A 19,094-nucleotide genomic window follows, 5' to 3' on the forward strand; every position below is an offset into this window, starting at 1 on the left:
TATTGAATACAGACCCACCTGATTAAATCAAAGCCCAAGCTCTTAGCCTTTATGCTACGCTGGGTATTGATGGTACAAAGGAGGAAGTGGAAGATGGGAAGATCACTGGCTTGACCAAGGTCTGGAATAGATCCACATTATGATGCCTTCCTTTCTGCCCCCATCCTTGCACCCATAGAAACTCAGTCAGGTGGAAGAGGCTGCTAAGGAAAAAGAGGCTCATAGGAAAAAGGGTAAACTAAAAACTGTCAGGATCTTTCCTCATTTGCCCTTTGGCCCTGTCCACACAGGATGCCTAATGCATAACTTCCTTGTGGTCAAGTGGATCTGAAGGCCTTTCCTTGTCCCAGTGAAATCCCAGCTCAGGTGCTATATCCTTGCCGCTTCTGACAAATGAAACCAAGATGTATTAATTAAGGTAATGCTAGTTACTATAATAAGCTGAAAAATATGTAACAGCTAAAAACCAGGGTTGCTAGATTTAGGAAAATAAAAACAAAAAATTGAAATTTGAATTTCAGATAAATAATTTTTTAGTATAATTATGTTCCATGCAATATTTGAGACATACTAAAAAGTTATTCATTGTTTATCTGAGATTCAAATTTAACATTTTCATTAATTTATTTTATTTGGCAGCCCTATGGAAGATATCAGAAGCTTATTTCTTATTTATATAAAATCCAAAATAGATGTTTTTTAGTAGGCAGGCAGCTCTTCTCCAAGCGTAATTCAGGGCTTGAGGCTCCATCCACCTTGGCCCTGCTGTCTTTCATTGCTCAGCTTCTAAGATAGCTCTATGCTCATGGGATCAAGTCACAGGAAAGAAAAGGGAATGTGGAGTTCCACCTGGGAGTTTTTATGGGCCAGTCCTGGAAGTGGCACAGAGGATTTCTGCGCACAGTCTGTTGGCCAGAATTCAATCACATGGCCTGCACCTCACTGCACGGTAAGCCAAAAAATGTAGGTGTGCCCAGGAAGAAGTTTGGGGAACAGCTAGCCAGTCTCTGCCACACCTGGTAACAGCAGAGTGAATCTGTCAGTACTCGTGCCTAATGCGTGTCTCAAATGCTAGTGCTAGATTCAGTCAGCAGTCCTACATCCACTGGGGTTCCTAGGAGGAGTCAGATGCTCTCCTCTCTGCCTTGAGCTGGGTAGCTGCTTGGGCCTGGGATGACAAGCCCATCGTGGGAGTGATAAGCAATGTGATTCAAACAAATTCATTTCACTTCAATTCAATGCAATTTTTTTTTTTTTGAGATGGGCTCTCACGCTGTTGCCAACACTGGAGTGCAGTGGTGTGATTACGGCTCACAGCAGCCTCCTGGGCTCAAGCAATTCTTCTTCCTCAGCTTCCCAAGTAGCTGGGACTACAGGTGCATGCTGCCATGTTCGGTTCATGTATTTTTTATTTTTTTTGTAGACAGGAGGTGTCACTATGTTGCCCAGGCTGGTGTCCAACTCCTGAGCTCACGCGATCCTCCTGCCTCAGCCTCCCAAAATGCTGGGATTACAGGTGTAAGCCACCATGCCCAGACAATTTAATAAACATTTATTAAAACTCCTAGGATATTTAGAAAAGCTTGGTTCTAGGCTCCTGGGGAAGACATTAACTGAAACAGCCCAGTTATACCCTCAATTAGCTGTATACAATTAAATTCAACAGATATCCTCAACCCTTATCCACAGTCCGTTCATCTTTCAAAGGCTGGTGAAAACCTCATAGCACAAGGAATTCTGCCCTAAATGTTTGAATACAGAATGGTCCCCTCTCTCCCTAATTCCTAAAATATTTGGTCTCTATGTTCATTCATTCATTCATTCATTCATGCATGCATGCTTTCAGGTAGTTCATCGACAAACATTTACATCTACTCTGTTGGACAGTGTGCTAGGCTCTGCGGCTTGGGAGTGGAAATACTAAATTGAACAAGACTGAGGCCTTGTCTTCCAGAAACTCACAAAGGAGGGGGTGGTCAGAATGAAGACTCAGTCAGATATAAGGCAGATGGTGGTAAATACTATAATAAATGTTCAAATAGTGCTAAGGGGCTTACGGAGAATGGGAGAAATTAATTCTGACTCAAGGGTGGGTGGAGAAGATTACATCCAAGATCCAGCAATGACTTCCAAAAGAGACAAATGAACCTGGCCTGGCAAGGGAGGCAGAGTCAAAGTGTCTGGCTCAGAGCCCACCACAGCCTTGGCTCACAGGCATCTCCCGGTCTTCCACTCACTCAGTCCTTTCAGGGAAAGGCACTGAGCTTTTCCCAAGGGAGAACTCCAAGGACATCTTTCATTTCGTCTTACAAATCCATACAAATTTGCAATTCTACTCTACAAGATATGAGCGTTTGTCTTGCTATAATTTTAATATGATTGGCATAAATTACCTGTTATCAAGTAAAATAGCTTCATCTTATGGCTTGTGTACCCCTGACATACCACTGCTATTTGAAAAGAGGCTTCTCCAGAAACTCAGCTTCTTAGTGTGTGTGACTGGAAGGTGAGTGTTCGCTTACCCCTTGCGTTTTCTCCCTGTCGGGATAAATGGAATTTTCTGCTTGAAGGACCCTAAGTCTGGCCATATCATGTTTTGTGAACGGCCAACACAGTAACTATGGTTGAGGCCTGTATTCAATGAATGAGGTTTTCATATGCTTCTTTCACATCAGGAGAGAGAGAGAAAAAAAAAAAAACTTGGTAAAGGACATGGAGTTGTATTTCTGGACTATGGTGGCACCTCCAAGGAGCATGGTTTTCCTTTTGCATGGCTTTGTCCATTACTATAACGCTCCTGTTATAACACAGCTGCCGTGGATCGAAATCCATAATGTTAACTCAAAAGTTAAGCAGTACGCTATTATAGTTAAACAGCATAAGAAACTGTGACACAGCCCCTCTTCCAGGCCCCCCAGCAAAGAAACATCAAACTGGCAAAAACACCCGTGTCTCCCCATGAGGACTTGGCGGTTAATTTTCAGCATGGTGTCTGGGGATTCATCTGTGGGACTCCCATTACCCGTAATAGGACTCATGCTGCTTCACTTCATGCACACGATACGGAAAATGCACCCTTCCCTAGTGACGAAATTTTAGTTTTGAAATTGAGGCTAGCTTTTGCAGAACAAAGCAGATTTCCAGAAACACCAAAAACTATTCAATGTTGGCCTAGAGCCTATGTGTCCGTGCGTATGTGAGTATGTGTATCCGAAAGGGAGAAAATGTCTTCCTGTAAGTGCATATGCCCCTTTCAAAGACAATATTCAAACATTATGCTTGATAGCTGACAGCGATCAATGGTTGCTGTGTTTCACCCCAAAGCTTTGTTAGGAACCCCATAAAACCTGGCACGTGGTTTGTGACACCCAGTGAAACACGGTGCTTCTTCCATAATATCCTGAGCCCTGCTGCCTGTCATTAAGGGACCTCTCTTAGTAAGCATCTCTTTTTTAAATGGCTGCCATCATCTGGTCCCAGTGTACATTAAATCCCATTATAATTATGAACACACTTCCCCATAACATTCGTTGCAGATCTCATCCTCGCTGCCTACCCCCTTAGGGCATCTTTGCACTAATAACAACTCAGATTTGCTATGTGAGTTGACAACATTAGGTCCCAACACCATTTGCAATATGTTGGGAAAAGAGAGAGAGAAGAAGAAGCTTTTTCTTCCTCAATCATGAAGATCTTGGGGTCACAGTGACCCAAGGCCTCAGGGGCTAAAAAAAAAAAAAAAAAAAAATCCCTCCTCCTGCCCTTTTGAAAAGTTACTCTCTGCTCTGCAGATGAGGGAAGGGCATACTTGGCACCTGGAAGAGAAACTCAAGTTTGTAAACACCACTAACCAGGTCTCTGTTGGTTGGGGCAGTGATGGTGGTGGTAGTGGTGGGGTGGGGGATGAGGGATGATGGCAATCACTAATTAAAGAAGCCGTCTTACTTGATTTGCTGAGCATCAACTAACCGGAACACATAACACACATATCACCTGATTCTTTCCCCCTCTTCTTTTTGGAGGGGGCATTCAAGAAGTAGTGTGAAAGAATTAAACTTTAAAAACAAAAACAAAATGTCAACATATACAGGAGTAAATTCTACTCTGCCTATTTTTTTTTTTTTTTTTTTTTTTTTTTGAGATGAGATCTTTCTCTGTCGCCCAGACTGGAGTGCAGTAGTGCAATCTCAGCTCACTGCAGCCACCACCTCCCGGGTGGTGCTTGAGGCAGCCACCTCAAGCGATTCTCTTGCCTCAGCCTCCTAAGTAGCTGGTATTACAGGCACATGCCACCATGCCTGGTTAATTTTTGTATTTTTAGTAGAGATAGGATTTCACCATGTTGGCCAGGCTGGTCTCAAACTCCTGACCTCAAGAGATCCGCCTGCCTTGGCCTCTAAAGTGCTGGGATTATAGGCATGAGCCACTGTGCCCAGCCTACTCTGCCCAATTGTTGACATCACCCACAGCTCTATAGTAGATGTCTGGAATGATGATCTGAAGGACTATAAGACTGTGAGATTTTTTGACTCCAGAAGTGGACACAATAGGTTTGTGGTGTCTTCCCCTAACAGTCCCCGGTAGGGTAAAGGTCTGATGCCCTGGTGCATTCCCCAGTGGCAATCTGGAGTTCTCAACTGCAGAAAATACTTTTCCTCTACTCAAGGGCATCACTACCTGCATCTCTCCGTGAACATGCTTCATTCTCCACTCATCACAAGTTTTTGGGGAAATGCAAAGTAGCATCTTCTCCCCAAAAGGTAGGGATCCTTGATTTTTTTTTAAATCGTGATAGAAAAAATGAAATAAAAAAATTAAATATATGTCCCAAATTAAGAGTTGGAACTTAAAGAGTTGCAACATTCCATTCATACTCAGAATACTCAAAACACCACTACATTCTTCTTCCTATCTCTTTAGTTGAAGATTTTTTGTAATTCAAAGCCCCCTCCACAACTTCTGCCTGAGATTCTGAGGGAGGAGACAAAGTGTAAGATCCTGGGGGATCTAAGTCTGTTTACCTGGTGACCAAGCTGAGAACCATTTGGTCCTCAGCTTGGTTGGCTGCTGCACAGATCTTGGCCTCAGTAGAGCAAGAGAAGAAGGAAAGTTAAAAGCCCTTGTTTCCTTGATCTATTTCACTAGAGGCTATATAATCTAGAAGTTAAGAGCATGAGCTTTGCAGTCAGAATGGTCTGATTTAAAGTTTCAGCTCTGATGTTTAATAGAGCTACAGTCTGCAGTAGGGCACCTAATCTCTCTGAGCCTCAGTTTTCATGTCCACAGAAACTGGGAAAATAATAGCACCTGCGTTAATAGGATTGTTATGTGGATTAAATAAAACAACATAGGTAATGTGTTAAGGTTCATAGCCAGTGCTGAGAACGAGTTATTATTTTCACTGTCTCATTCCTGTATGATCTCTTAGAACTGCTATACCCTCCTCTTCCACTAACTGAGCTCTGAAAGACTGCCAGTGGTGGGAGGTACATGGGTAAAGAAGGAGATGAGAGAATAAGAAGATTTAGCAATGGAATTCCATGCAAAGGCCAGATCATCTATTCCTCTGTCTCTAGCATGATCTCCCCCTGAGATTGAGATCTCCTGTATTTTTAGAACTGATACCCAGATTTCCCTTACAAGACCCTTCAAGAAAAAATGTAAAAGAAAAATCACTCTAAATACATGAACATGAGAGACAGAAAGACAGCGGGCATGCGCGCGCGAGAGCGATTGAGTATTCTCTTGTAATTTTCCATCCTGCTTGTTTTTAGGTGCTGCCATATGAAATCTCTGAACTGAGGATTCTCATCAGCCTTCCCAGGACCCAAGGACATAGCTCTGGCTATAAATGGTGCCAGTTTTGGTGGGGGAGCTGCTGCTGCTTTATCTGGGCCCAATAAACCTTATCAAACTGCTGTGCAGCCAGCCTTCAGCGCTAAGTGGAAATGCTTGGAGCCCAATGCTGGCATTCAGCCCACAGCCTCGCCTGCCTTCTTCCTTTTTGTTACCTTCTCCACCTCTTAAATTCAGGCATTAATCTCTCTTTAACACTTACTAACAAGGGCTGGGCTTTTTAATGGGCAGAGTTTATGAAGCAAGGGAGATTTTCACATAGAGTGAATATGGCACGGGGGTGGGGAGGCCAGGGCCATGGAGGATCGTGCGTTCTCTCCCATTGTTTCCAGAGATTCTCTCTTTCTCTGATTTGAGGATTAATAGGAGATTAGGATCAGGGGGTTAATTGTGTGCTTCTCCTGCTACTGCACTGAGGAGAGGCTGGTAGGTGGATGTGGACAGCAAAGCGGAAACCTCCAGCAGGCACTACCTAGGCAGAAGCTCAACAAGTGTAATGATTCTTTCTTCTGTTTCCCTGGTGAGGCACCAGGAGGGTCTTTTCTCCTCTCCTTACATCCCTCCACTCTTGCTTTCCTTGCAGACCAGTTCTTTCCTAACTTTCTTTAAATCCCTTTCCTCTAACAGGGTGTATAGACCTTAGTTAGAGAAATAGGTAGTCTCTAAAAGGGATTGCTCTGTATTGTTAATGAAATGAATACCCAGGGACTGGGTTTCCCATTCCCTTGCCCTGGGTTTGATGTGGTTGTATCCAGTGCTATCAGAGGAGTCCTTCCTTCACTCAAGTGTGTTCCCCTGCCCAGGTCTCTCTGCAGACTCCTGCTGGGCTGAGGTTTCCCTGCTCTTAGGAGTCAGGAGTGGCTCTTGCTGGGATGGACTGACCCGTCTTTGGGGCTGTCCCATGAGCGGCTCTTGTGAACCCGGATCAGTTCCGATGTGTAAACTCTGCTGTCTGGCCTTCAGCGGGCAGATACAGATTTCTGCCACCTTCCATGGCGCTACAGTTCATGGGAGAGTGACTTGACTCTCCGTCTGGGGCAGTGCCAGAGGCATGCATGGAGGTGTGGATTCTAGGTGAGTCCTGCGGAAAACCTTTGGCCCACCCGCGAGTCACGGACAGAACATGCAGACCCAGGCCTCGGTGACATAAGCCCCGCATTGCTAAAACCACGTGACCTCGAGGGCTGACTGGCCTGAGACCCCTGGATGGCGCTCTCAGCCACTCCCACTTCCCACCCCAACCTCCTGGGTTTTGGTCAGAATCCACAGCCCGTGCCCAAAGAGCGCTTCCCGCCTCTGGCACCCTACCTTCGCTCAGCTCCAGGGAAAAGAGAAGAGGGCAGCTTTCTGTAGTCAGAGGAAGGGTACATTTTCTTTGGCTGCTCTACCCTCTAAAGTAGGGCGGCCCGCTGAAGGAGGACGCACTTTTGAGGGGCCCAGAGCTTTTCCAAGTTTCCCCCTGCCCCCTGAAGACTGTGCACTGAGCTGGGCGCAGTTCTCGGAAACTGTTTGCACCCAGATTGCTGGGGGTGGGGGGTCGGGTGCGGGCAGAGCCGAGAGGCTGTCCAAGTCTGAGAGAGAAAAGTTTCTCCCAGGACTCGACCTTGGCCTCCAGCAATCGCGACAGCTAAACAGGGACGTCTCGCTTCGACAAGAGATCTCCGCGGACCTTCGGGCACCTGGTTCACCAGGATCCTCGAACTCTGCCTCGGGAGACTTCTTGAAATCCGGATGCTCAAGCCGGGAGGCGCGCAGTAGCCAGGAGGATGAGAGGCCCGGGTTTGGGCTAGGAAAGCGGCCTTTTGAAACAGATGTCAGGGGCTACTGGGAATGCAGCCCAGAGCCATGAGAAAAAAGTTAAAGGCGAGATGACACGCACTGAATTGGGGCAAACATTGGAAAAGGGGACAAAACTGCATGCTTGAGCACCGGGGTGCAGGGGAGGGGGGGACAATGTAGCCAATGGAAATTAACATCTTGGGAGTAGGTGGGGGCTGCTGCGCGCCCTTCACCGTCAGTTCCCCTATTAAGGATTCCGCGTCCCCTGCACGCCTGTCTTCTAGCTCCTTCCTTCCTCTCCGCTCGGCCGGTGAGCGGCGGCCGCCGGCGCCCCAGCAGCAGCTAGATGTCAGGCGAAGCCCGGAGCGCGGAGCGCGGGGAAGGGAGGGGAAGGGAGGGGAGGGGAAAGGAGAGGTGGGGCGGGGAGCGCGCGCGGGCTCGGCCAGTGCGGGGTGGTGGGCGGGCTGAGCCCGGGGACGGGGAGGGGGGAGGGAAGGGGGGCAGCTGTGGGCAGGGAGCCGGGCTCGGCCGCCAGCACTAAAGATGGAGAGGCGCCGGGGCCTTGCAGGGGAGGGGGCTCGGCGTTGACGTGGGACGCGGCGGAGGCGCAGCAGCCGGTGGTGATTTGCTAACCTCGCAGCAGAGAGGAGTTGAGGGCGATGAGAGCGGGTACTGCGAACTGCCGGGCGATGCTGTCGCTGCCGCCGTGATACGGAGAGCAACAGTTCCCGAGCAACACCCCTCCCCGACACAGGCACACACCCCCCGACAGGCACGCACACCCACCCCACAGCGCCCGGCTCGGCTGCGGTGAGTGAGGGGCCGGGAAGAGGCGCACCGCCGAGCGAGCGCCGCGCGCCGGGGCTCCCCGGGGCTGGAGAGGTCTGGGGGGCGCGCGCTCGCTTCGGCCACTCGGCCGCTGGGCTTGTGCCTTTTTTATTTGGCGTGTTCCCTTCCTGCCGCTGCAGCCGTCGCCGCAACCGGTTGGGGGTCGGCTAGAAGGGGGAGCCCCGGCTGTCAGCCTGGGCACAGCTGCCTCCCCAGCCCTTCCTCTCCTAGGGCACGCTCGGGGTGAGAGGTGGGGGGCGTAGCGGTCTGCGGGGGCTGAGGGCGTGAGCAGAGGGTCGGGGATCCGGAGGCTTTGTACCGCCAGGGGCCAGCGGAGGAAAAGAGCCGGTGGGTGCTCTTATGTATGCGGACCGGTGCGCGGGCGCGAGATAGGGTTGTGGTTTATTTATTTGTGTGTCTATTCGCCGGCTGGCTGGGAAGCTAGAATCGGAGGAGCTGACGAGTAGATCTGGGGGCGGAGGGGAACAGGACTGGGACTGCTTACGTTTTGTTTCTGTTTGAAAAAACGTGGTGGGCTTTTTATTGATTGGACTTGATCCCCCCCTTTTGCAGGGGAGGGAGGGAAGCTCCAGAGGGTCTCCAGCGCTGCGGGCCCTCCTCGGCTCTCGGCGGGACCGGCGGTGACACCGGAGCTCGCCGTGCGCTCCCGGCCGCTCTCGGTGGGTGCGGGTCTCTGCACCTGATGCGTTCGGGATGCCTTTCCCACCCTGGCGCGCCCCCCGCTAGCTCGCACAGCGCCTCGCACACGCCCGCACGCGCTTGAAATGCGCGGGGTCCCGCCGGCCGGCGGACCCACTGGGACGCACGGAGCGCTCCGCACCGACTGGCTCGCCGCCTCCCCGAGACGCTCACACCGTGCTTCGGCCGGGCGCGCCGGCCGCTGGCGCCGCTGGCCAGAGGCCCGGGACCCAGCCGGTCGCTCCCCGGGGGTCAAGGCCCTGGGTCGGAGAGGGAGGGCGGGCAGACCCCTTCTCGCCTTTTCCTCCCACAACTCGTTTGCGGGGCTTTTGTGCTTCCCCTTAGCCGTGGGGCGGGTCCGCCTCCCTGCTGCTCTCCCCGCGGAGTCCAGCCCGCCCGGACTGTCGCCTTTCCTCCCAGTCTCTTTCGCTTTCCCTCGTCCCTAGCTCAGCTCTTCATCTTTCAGGCGTCTAGTTCCTCGGGAAAAGTTGCTTCCCCAAGTTTCCTGAAGTCGTCTCCAAGTCTCGGTGGGGGTCGCTGGGAACTGGAGGCGTGTGAGAGCGCGGTCGATCCCCGGAGCTCAGGCGAGTTATCGCCGGTTCTTCCCCGCGCCGCCCGGCTGGACGCTGCAGCCAGCGCCGGCCGGATCGCGGGCGCCGAGCGGCGGGTGGGGAAGACGGCTGCCCTTGGGCGCCCCGATTTCCCTCAGGACCCAAAGGGCTTGTTTTGGGGCGCCAAGCTTCAATTCTTTTGGCTGTTCCCTCCTAGTTCTCAGAAGCCCTGATGTCTGCGGGAAAGCACGCGGTGGCGAGGCTCTGCTGAATGTTCATCCCACCCTTGACGGCCTCCGTCCCCACCCCGGGGTAGGCAACAAAAGTATCTTGACCAGCCGTCCTGTGAATCCTTTCTGCGTGAGCTTCGTGGCTCCTGAACTGATAGACCTTCTTTTGCGGGTGGAGGCAAGCAAGCAGTGTTCGAAGAGTGAGGGAGAGACCTTGCTGTTCCTTGCTCTCAGTGCATTCACTGCAATATTAGTCGCTGCAAGGCAGACACGGGGAGGGCCCTGGGCCTGCGCGGTCTTTCTAACACTCCTTAAGCGGAGTTTGGAGTCTAGGAGCCCTCTTATTGATCCCGAACAGGCTCTGGGAGAGGCCTTTGTTTCCCAGCCCTGTCTTCCCTTCGTACTGGTTGTAACTCACACCACAGATGCTGGTGCCAGTATCACTTCCAGCGCCTCTGAGCCATGTCCGGCATCCCTTGCTGGCCCTGGTCATAGGACTTGCAGACTCCTTGGAGCCTGTGGGACACACGTGGAGTTCACACACCCAGCCCAGCATGAGCGCTCCTGGCTGTAGGGGAGCGTATTTACTGTGGTCTCTCTCTATACCTTAATGATCCATCCTTCTTCGTTTTTTAGATCCTCCTGTCCACCGGGCAGTTGTGGGCAGGACGGTAGGTACAGCACCTTATATAAGTGTGTGTGTGTGTGTATGTAAACACACACACGCTTTTTTTTTTTTTTTTTTAATTTCTGAGACGGAGTTTTGGTGGTGTTGCCCAGGCTGGAGCGCAATGGTGCAATCTCGGCTCACCGCAACCTCCACCTCCCGGGTTCAAGTGATTCTCCTGCCTCAGCCTCGCTAGTAGCTGGGATTACAGGCGGGTGCCACCGCGCCTGGCTAATTTTGTATGTTTTGTAGAGACGGGGCTTCTCCACGTTGGTCAGGCTGGTCTCGAACTCCCGACCCCAAGTGATCCGCCTGCCTGGGCCTCCCAGTGTGCTGAGATTAGAGGTGTGAGACACCACGCCCTGCCCCACACACTCTTTCTGTCTGTCTCTGGCTGGTGTACATACACACAGTTCAGATTTTAGATTATACATACAATAACTGTGAGGCTTCCATGGGTAGAAATGACCTAAGTTTGTGTGTGGGTTGTATATATGTGACTGTTAGTACCTAGGGATAGGGACAGGGCTTGGGGCTGCCAGTGCTTTGCAACCTTGAGAATAGTAGAAGGCCAGAGGCCAAGGCTGATGGTGAGAGGATAGCCTTTGCGGAGCAGAGCCCAGTGTCCATAGATGTCTGTGGGCCATGACTACAGGCTCCTGGCCTCCAGTGAGTTTGACTCTGCTTCTGGGGCTCCTGCAGTGAGGCAGAGTTTAGAAAAACTTTGTTTTAAAGATGAGGTTTGACATCCAGGGGGTTGGCGTGAAGCTGACAAGGAAGGGGCTAAAGTCTTGCTAATTTTAAGTAAGTGCACTTCGTCATAATGAATGTTGGCCTTGCCTAGGGAGCTCCTACTCTCAGATGCAGAGAAAGCTGAGGACTTACAGGACTTCACTACAATTTTCATTTCACTTCATCTAACAGATGTCATAGAGTAGTGAATTAGGCATCTGCTGTGGCAGAACCTTCTTTTCACTCTCAGCATCCCTGGGCTTGAAAGGCAGATTTGTAGATTTCTAGGAAGCTACTTCAATTAAAATCTCTAAGATTCTCTTGCTAGGGGTTTGGCAGCAGGGAGGAGGGGGCATGTTGTAGTGGTTGAATTCTTTTAGGGACACTGATGAATTTGTCTTTTGTTCTCTCATCTCTTTTGCTTCTTCCCCTCTTCTTTCCTCTAGCCCCCTCTATTGGCCCAGGAAGCCCACCCTGCCCCGCCACGCAGAGCCCAGAAGGAAAGAGAGCCTCATGCCTGAGCCGAGGGGAGCACCATGGATCTGACAAAAATGGGCATGATCCAGCTGCAGAACCCTAGCCACCCCACGGGGCTGCTGTGCAAGGCCAACCAGATGCGGCTGGCCGGGACTCTGTGCGATGTGGTCATCATGGTGGACAGCCAGGAGTTCCACGCCCACCGGACGGTGCTGGCCTGCACCAGCAAGATGTTTGAGATCCTCTTCCACCGCAACAGTCAGCACTATACTCTGGACTTCCTCTCGCCAAAGACCTTCCAGCAGATTCTGGAGTATGCATATACAGCCACGCTGCAAGCCAAGGCGGAGGACCTGGATGACCTGCTGTATGCTGCCGAGATCCTGGAGATCGAGTACCTGGAGGAGCAGTGCCTGAAGATCCTGGAGACCATCCAGGCCTCAGACGACAATGACACAGAGGCCACCATGGCCGACGGTGGGGCCGAGGAAGAAGAGGACCGCAAGGCTCGGTACCTCAAGAACATCTTCATCTCAAAGCATTCCAGCGAGGAGAGTGGGTATGCCAGTGTGGCTGGACAGAGCCTCCCTGCGCCCATGGTGGACCAGAGCCCTTCAGTCTCCACCTCATTTGGTCTTTCAGCCATGAGTCCCACCAAGGCTGCAGTGGACAGTTTGATGACCATAGGACAGTCTCTCCTGCAGGGAACTCTTCAGCCACCTGCAGGGCCCGAGGAGCCAACTCTGGCTGGGGGTGGGCGGCACCCTGGGGTGGCTGAGGTGAAGACGGAGATGATGCAGGTGGATGAGGTGCCCAGCCAGGACAGCCCTGGGGCAGCCGAGTCCAGCGTCTCAGGAGGGATGGGGGACAAAGTTGAGGAAAGAGGCAAAGAGGGGCCTGGGACCCCAACTCGAAGCAGCGTCATCACCAGTGCTAGGGAGCTGCACTATGGGCGAGAGGAGAGTGCTGAGCAGCTGCCACCCCCAGCTGAGGCCGGCCAGGCCCCCACTGGCCGACCTGAGCACCCAGCACCCCCGCCTGAGAAGCATCTGGGCATCTACTCCGTGTTGCCCAACCACAAGGCTGACGCTGTGTTGAGCATGCCATCTTCGGTGACCTCTGGCCTCCACGTGCAGCCTGCCCTGGCTGTCTCCATGGACTTCAGCACCTATGGGGGGCTGCTGCCCCAGGGCTTCATCCAGAGGGAGCTGTTCAGCAAGCTGGGGGAGCTGGCTGTGGGCATGAAGTCAGAGAGCCGGACCATCGGGGAGCAGTGCAGCGTGTGTGGGGTCGAGCTTCCTGATAACGAGGCTGTGGAGCAGCACAGGTAGGCCCCGCTCCAGCCCCACACCTGATGTGGGACTTGAGGCCCTCACACCCCTTCTTCACACCCTGGCTGCTCCCAGGTTAGGGGCCTGACTCCCCTGTCTTGGCAATTTGTCAAAAAACCAAAAACACTTCTTCTAAGGTTCTGGGGGATAGGGGAGCAGATTTTTTAGAGTGTAGTGAGAGGGCCTAGGATCTTTCCAAAAAGCATCAGGGGACACTCATGGGCTCAGCTTCTTAATAGGCCCTTCCCTCTGTTTTTTGCTTTTGGGCTCCTGTTTGTTTTTTCTGCTGTTTGTTCTGTTCTCCTTTGCTTGAAGTGACTAATAAAATGGAGAGAAGGAGAAAAGGAGTGGGATGAGGGTCTCTTGTGCCCTGGATCTGACCATGTTACTAGGTTTCAGGGCCTCGGGTTCCCATGCAGTGGTCCCTGCAAAGACAGGCTTTCTGCAGCTTGGGAGAATGGGAGGGGCTGGAGGCTACTTAAGCCACAAGAGCAGCTGCAGGTTCCAAACCTTATTCCTGGTGAAAGTTAATCTCCTTGCTCTGTCTCCCTTCTCATTCTCTGATCCTGCACATGCATTTAGGGGGGAATTGATATAAATGCAAGGGGAAAGGATGGGTATAAGAGTCTTGGTCTTGCAGCCTGTGAAGTCTCATTCTTATCCCATCTCTGCTCACATTGAAGTAAGTGCCGCTTCAGGCTAGCATTGGCTTCCCTCCGGCTTCCGTTTCCTTCTCTATGAAATAACCATTCATTGAGCTCTTATGACATGTTTGGTTCAGTACTAAGCACTTTCCATGAGTTGCATTTTCATTACAACAGCCCTTTGAGATAGGTAATGTCCTTCTTCTTCTTTTTTTTTTTTTGATATGAAGTTTCGCTCTCATTGCCTAGACTGGAGTGCAATGGCATGATCTTGGCTCACTGCAACCTCCGCCTCCTGGGTTAAAGCGATTCTTCTGCCTCAGCCTCCTGAGAAGCTGGGATTACAGGCATGCACCACCACACCCAGCTAATTTTGTATTTTTAGTAGAGACGGGGTTTCACCATGTTGGTCAGGCTGGTGTCGAACTGCTGACCTCAGGTGATCTGCCTGCTTCGGCCTCCAAAGTGCTGGATTACAGGTATGAGCCACTGTGCCTGGCCAGTAATGTCCTTCTTTTACATGGAACAATACTAAGGCTCAGATGTCAAGTCTCTTTTCCAGGGTCACATAGATAGTGAGAGGCAGGGCTGGATTCAAATTTAGGTCCTTAGCCCCTGGTACTCTGCTGCCTCGAAGAGGATCATGTCTGTGGAGCAGAGGGTTTTGGAGATTGCTTGTTGGAAGTGGAGTAAATAACAGAGGGAATCAGTAGCAAGTTTGTTTTTTTTCCTTGCCTCTGTCATAAACACTATGCCCATCATTTTACCCTCTAGTTTCTGGGTCAGATGAATGGAGTCAAGAAATCCAGCTTTCTGTTGTCATTGATGACAGTGTTTTGCTGCACACCCTGTGGTCTGCTGTTTTGCTGATTCTCTACCTCCCCCGCTTCACCCCCATTCCCCTGTTGCTCATTCAGGTACGGGGGATGTGAGTGAGAGGGGTTGGGGTGGGGATATCTGGAAGTTGATCTCATCACCCCTAGCCGGAATCTGCTCTGACCCTGCCTCTTCGACAGCTCAGAGGCTTACCTTGTGGAAAGTGCGGCAGAGCTAAACGTAGCCGACTTTTTCCAGTGGGTGCGAAAAATAACCGCCACTAAGGTGTGTCTTCTTGTGCTTCTGCTGCTCAGAAATAGACTGAGGTTGTGTTTGTTTCTGCTCAAACTTTCCTAAAGAGGAAACCCCCTCCCCAATGTTGACCAGATCTATGTATCATCTTTCCGGATGTGAATTATTTCGGCTGGGTGCTATGAGAACTGGGGTATGGTGGGAAGTAATTTTTTTTCTAGCTCTCATCAGGTCCTGGTTCCTGGTTGCTTTTCTTTACCTGAGAGGGCTACAAAAGATACCACTCTCTTGAGAGTTCCAAGTTCCCCTTCAGCAAGACCCTCATTCCTCTGGGGAGAGAGGGAGGGTTGGCCATGTTACATTCGAAAGAGCCTGGGTAGTGGAATTGACCAGCCTGTGATACTTATTTAACCTTTCTGGGCCTTGTTTCACTCACTACTTTTGTTTTTTTTTTGAGACAGAGTCTCGCTCTGTCACCAGCCTGGAGTCCAGTGGTGGCTGGACTACAGGCGCCCACCACCACACCCGGCTAATTTTTTTGTATTATTTAGTAGAGACGGGGTTTCACCATGTTAGCCAGGATGGTCTCGATCTCCTGACCTCATGATCCGCCTGCCTCGGCCTCCCGAAGTGCTGGGATTATAGGCGTGAGCCACTGTGCGCCCAGCCTTCACTCACTTCTTAAAATGGAGATGGTCAACAGAGTTGGTGCTAAATTAATGAAGTAAAATCCAGAAATCACTAGAGCTGGGATGGGCACATAGTCACTGCAGCAGTGAAGAACTGACCCTCTGTCCCTCGTATTGTTTAGGCCTCATCTCTGCATGGTCCTCATTGGCTCTGAGTTCTAGTGTGTAGTATCCACAGTGCTACCCTCCGTGGGGGTTGTGTTGACTGAGGTGGTGCAGAGAATGTCCCTGTCCTTGTGAGCATATGACAGCAAGACACTGGCCCTGGAATCCTCGGTGTCACATGTGGTCTGCTGACAGGAAGAATGTGCTTTTGTTGTTGTTGTTGTTGTTGAGGCAGAGTCTTACTCTGTCACCCAGGCTGGAGTGCAGTGGCCTGATCTCGGCTCACTACAACCTCTACTTCCCGGGTTCAAATGATTCTCCTGCCTCAGCCTGCTGAGCAGCTGGGACTACAGACATGCACCACCACGCCCGGCTGATTTTTGTATTTTTAGTAGAGATGGGGTTTCACTGTGTTGGCCAGGCTAGCCTGGAACTCCTGGCCTTTAGTGATCCACCCGCCTCGGCCTCCCATAGTGCTGGGATTACATGCGTGTGCCACCCTGCTCGGCCGAGGATGTGCTTTTGACTGAGGGTGGAAAGTCAGCAGTTGCAGCCCAAGAAGCTAGAGCCAGGGACAGTGCCTTTGGTGAGAAGCTTAGGGGTCTAAAGAAATCAGAAAGGGGAGAAAATAATCGTGTGTGCTCGGCCCTCACTCAGATCAGCAGCCCCTTGGGTCCCAGATAGACGTCCTTTGTGGAAGGCTTTTTTTCTCCCCCTCACCCTCAAAACTCCAGGATTAATGTGCTATCCCCTTTTTTCTACTGTTCTCTGTCTCCTCCCAACCCATCAGCAGTCTGAGAAATGCTGTGGTGGAAGAAAAAATAGCCCTATAACCAGTACAAACAAAAAGCCAAGACAAAAAAAAAAAAAAATCGGAAGGGAGATTTTGATGCCAGGAAGCCGTGGCATTCACTGGAAATATATCGGTGATAAAATAACAGGCTACAGGGTTTATTTTATTTTATTTTTAAGTCAACAGGCCTGAGTGTTGGTAAAGATTAGATACCTAGCAATCCTTCTTGCATTTCTTCTTGCGGTGGGGGGCAGAGGGGATTGCAGAGGAAATGAAGGCAGATTGCTGCTAAGTGAGGCAGGAAGGCAGGGAGTTTATTATGGAATGTCATTGGTAGGTTTCCCCATGATTTGATCCCAAGCTGGTGTGGAGTGAGGCGTAACTTGTTGGCTCAACAGATAGTGAGAATCAAACTTAGTGGAGTTGTAGATCCCGTTTCCCGCAGCAGACAGCAAGATGTACAAGCCGTCCACTGTAGAAATGACATGCTGTAAAATGGATGCAATGTCAAGTGTAGTCATGGATGGGTGGGAAAATCAGACAAAGGCACCACACAGGTAAATCAAATGGGACTGACTGACCTAAATGAACCAGAAGGAAGTCAGGACAGTGAGAAGGTCTGATAGATAAGCAGTATTCTGCAGGCAGATGAAGGAGCAAGTTTTGGGCTCCCAAATCTTTACCAGTGAGTCCACATTACACAGGATAATGCCTGAGGGAGGGGAAGCTCATCTCAGGATTCTGGAACACTGGACTTTCCCTTTCTCATTCTGAAAGGCTGGAGCAGTTCTGCATGTAGGCTTCTCTGGATATGGTCTAGGAACCAGCTCAACCAGGCCAGGTGCACCTGATCATTCTCAGAGTTAACGTACATATGCGATAAGATTGCAGGGAACAGTATAGTTGACTTAAGTGTGAACATAGTCCTCATTTATAGTCCCTAGTCTGCCGTGGCTCACACAGCTTGGTCTTTATGTATTTCTGAATTTAGTGCTGCAGAAGCACAATGGGGTCTGGTTTCCAGGGTCCCCTAGATCTTATACAGACAAGCACTTAGGTCAGCTGCAGTGGATGTTGTCGCAACTCTTTGCCTGGTTCCTTGTTTTTTTTTTTTTTTTTTTTGGAGACGGAGTCTCGCTCTGTGTCTCCCAGGCTGGAGTGCAGTGGTGTGATCTTGGCTCACTGCAAGCTGTGCCTCCCAGGTTCACACCATTCTCCTGCCTCAGCGTCCCGAGTAGCTGGGACTGCAGGCGCCCACAGCCATGCCTGGCTAATGTTTTGTATTTTTAGTAGAGACGGGGTTTCACTATGTTAGCCAGGATGGTCTCGATCTCCTGACCTCGTGATCTGCCCGCCTCGGCCTCCCAAAGTGCTGGGATTACAGGTGTGAGCCACCGCGCCCGGCCTCTTGCCTGGTTCTTGAAGGGATTCTCAGGAACCACAGGGAATGTCTGAGCCAGCTTTCTGGATCCATGTGTACAGCCCTTCCCAGAGGCTTTGTGGAGCCAGCTCTACAGTGCATGAGCCATGGGGCTAAGATATCAGAGTTCTGCCTGGCCCTTGGCCTTGGGCTCTCTCAGATGGTCAGCTGCTCTGTATTTAGTGGTTGATCATGTAGAAGGCCAACAGGTGTTGACCTTGATTTAGGCTACTTTTGGGATTTTTGAGGTTTTCTGAGACTCTTGGTTTTCTTTCATCATCCTGTCCAGAACCTCTGATGTCAAACTAAATTCTGTTTGGAAAAGGGTGTGCTGTAGAATAGTGATAGCCACAGCAATAATATTAATAATACCTTTTATCGGTTGCAGCATTTTCTTCTTTGCAAAGCACCTTTAATGACTTTATCTCTCTTGCCCTCACAGCCTTCCTTGAGGGGGTACAGGTCCATAATTCCATATCTGTGATAATGAAGTCTGAAAAGCCCTGAAAACTAAAAGGTTTGCAGTAAACTCATTTAGTGGCAAAACCTGATCTGAACTGACGTGAGGCTATATTTATCCTGCTTATTTTGAATATTCATATGTTTTGCTGCAAAAATATTAATGTGTTTGATTACAGAGTGCTGCCCTAGACTCCGCTGGCGCTGTTAAACATGATAGGTGTCAGAGTACCTTTCTAAGATCTGAGCGGTTTTGGTCGTCCAGAGGTTTTGGATAAGGGATTATGAATGATTATCATTCTCTATTGACAAATGAGGAAAATGAGATTTGGAGCAAGTAAGTGACTTGCCCATGGTCACACAGCTATAAATGGATAAAACCAGGCACTCAGCTTGCCTTCTAATTCACAGTCCTGGGCGCTCTGCACCAGGCCATATAAGAACATGAGCATTGCTCTTCTGGGTCAAATCCATCTGACCTAGTCTTTGGTTGCCAACACCATCCCCAAGACACCACCACTGGAGGCTACAGCCATCTTCCTTGACGTCAATCCTAAAGGTCAGGTGTATACTAGCTTCTCTTAGTAGCTATTTATGGCTGCCTTGTCATTCACAGATTTGCCAAAATCCTTTCTGAATCCATTTCTATTTCCAGGAAGTATCCTTTTTAGGGGTGATGATAAACTTAAGTTTATAATCTCCTGGGCTCCTGGAAATCTGGTCTTTTGGAGAGGTTGTTGGTTGTGAAGATAGGAAGATGGCAGAA

At 50.4% G+C, this 19,094-nt stretch overlaps 1 protein-coding gene across 2 annotated transcripts in view; it reads left to right on the forward strand.

Annotated features, from left to right (window-relative positions):
• The first annotated feature begins 7,946 nt into the window (after positions 1-7,946).
• ZBTB16 (zinc finger and BTB domain containing 16) overlaps positions 7,947-19,094 on the forward strand; it is a 195,046-nt gene continuing 183,898 nt past the window's right edge. Inside the window, exons 1-3 of one of the 2 annotated variants that reach the window (XM_023208271.1) lie at positions 7,947-7,983; positions 8,279-8,445; positions 11,789-13,146. In XM_023208271.1, the coding sequence (XP_023064039.1) occupies positions 11,879-13,146 (1,268 nt within the window). In that variant the 5' untranslated portion in view covers positions 7,947-7,983; positions 8,279-8,445; positions 11,789-11,878. Of the gene's footprint in view, positions 7,984-8,155; positions 8,446-11,788; positions 13,147-19,094 lie in introns of those variants that run through there. The other variant, XM_023208269.2, reaches the window with a different exon arrangement.

The sequence above is a fragment of the Piliocolobus tephrosceles genome, chromosome 13 (genome assembly GCF_002776525.5).
Source record: "Piliocolobus tephrosceles isolate RC106 chromosome 13, ASM277652v3, whole genome shotgun sequence".
In the NCBI taxonomy this organism is placed as follows: domain Eukaryota; kingdom Metazoa; phylum Chordata; class Mammalia; order Primates; family Cercopithecidae; genus Piliocolobus; species Piliocolobus tephrosceles.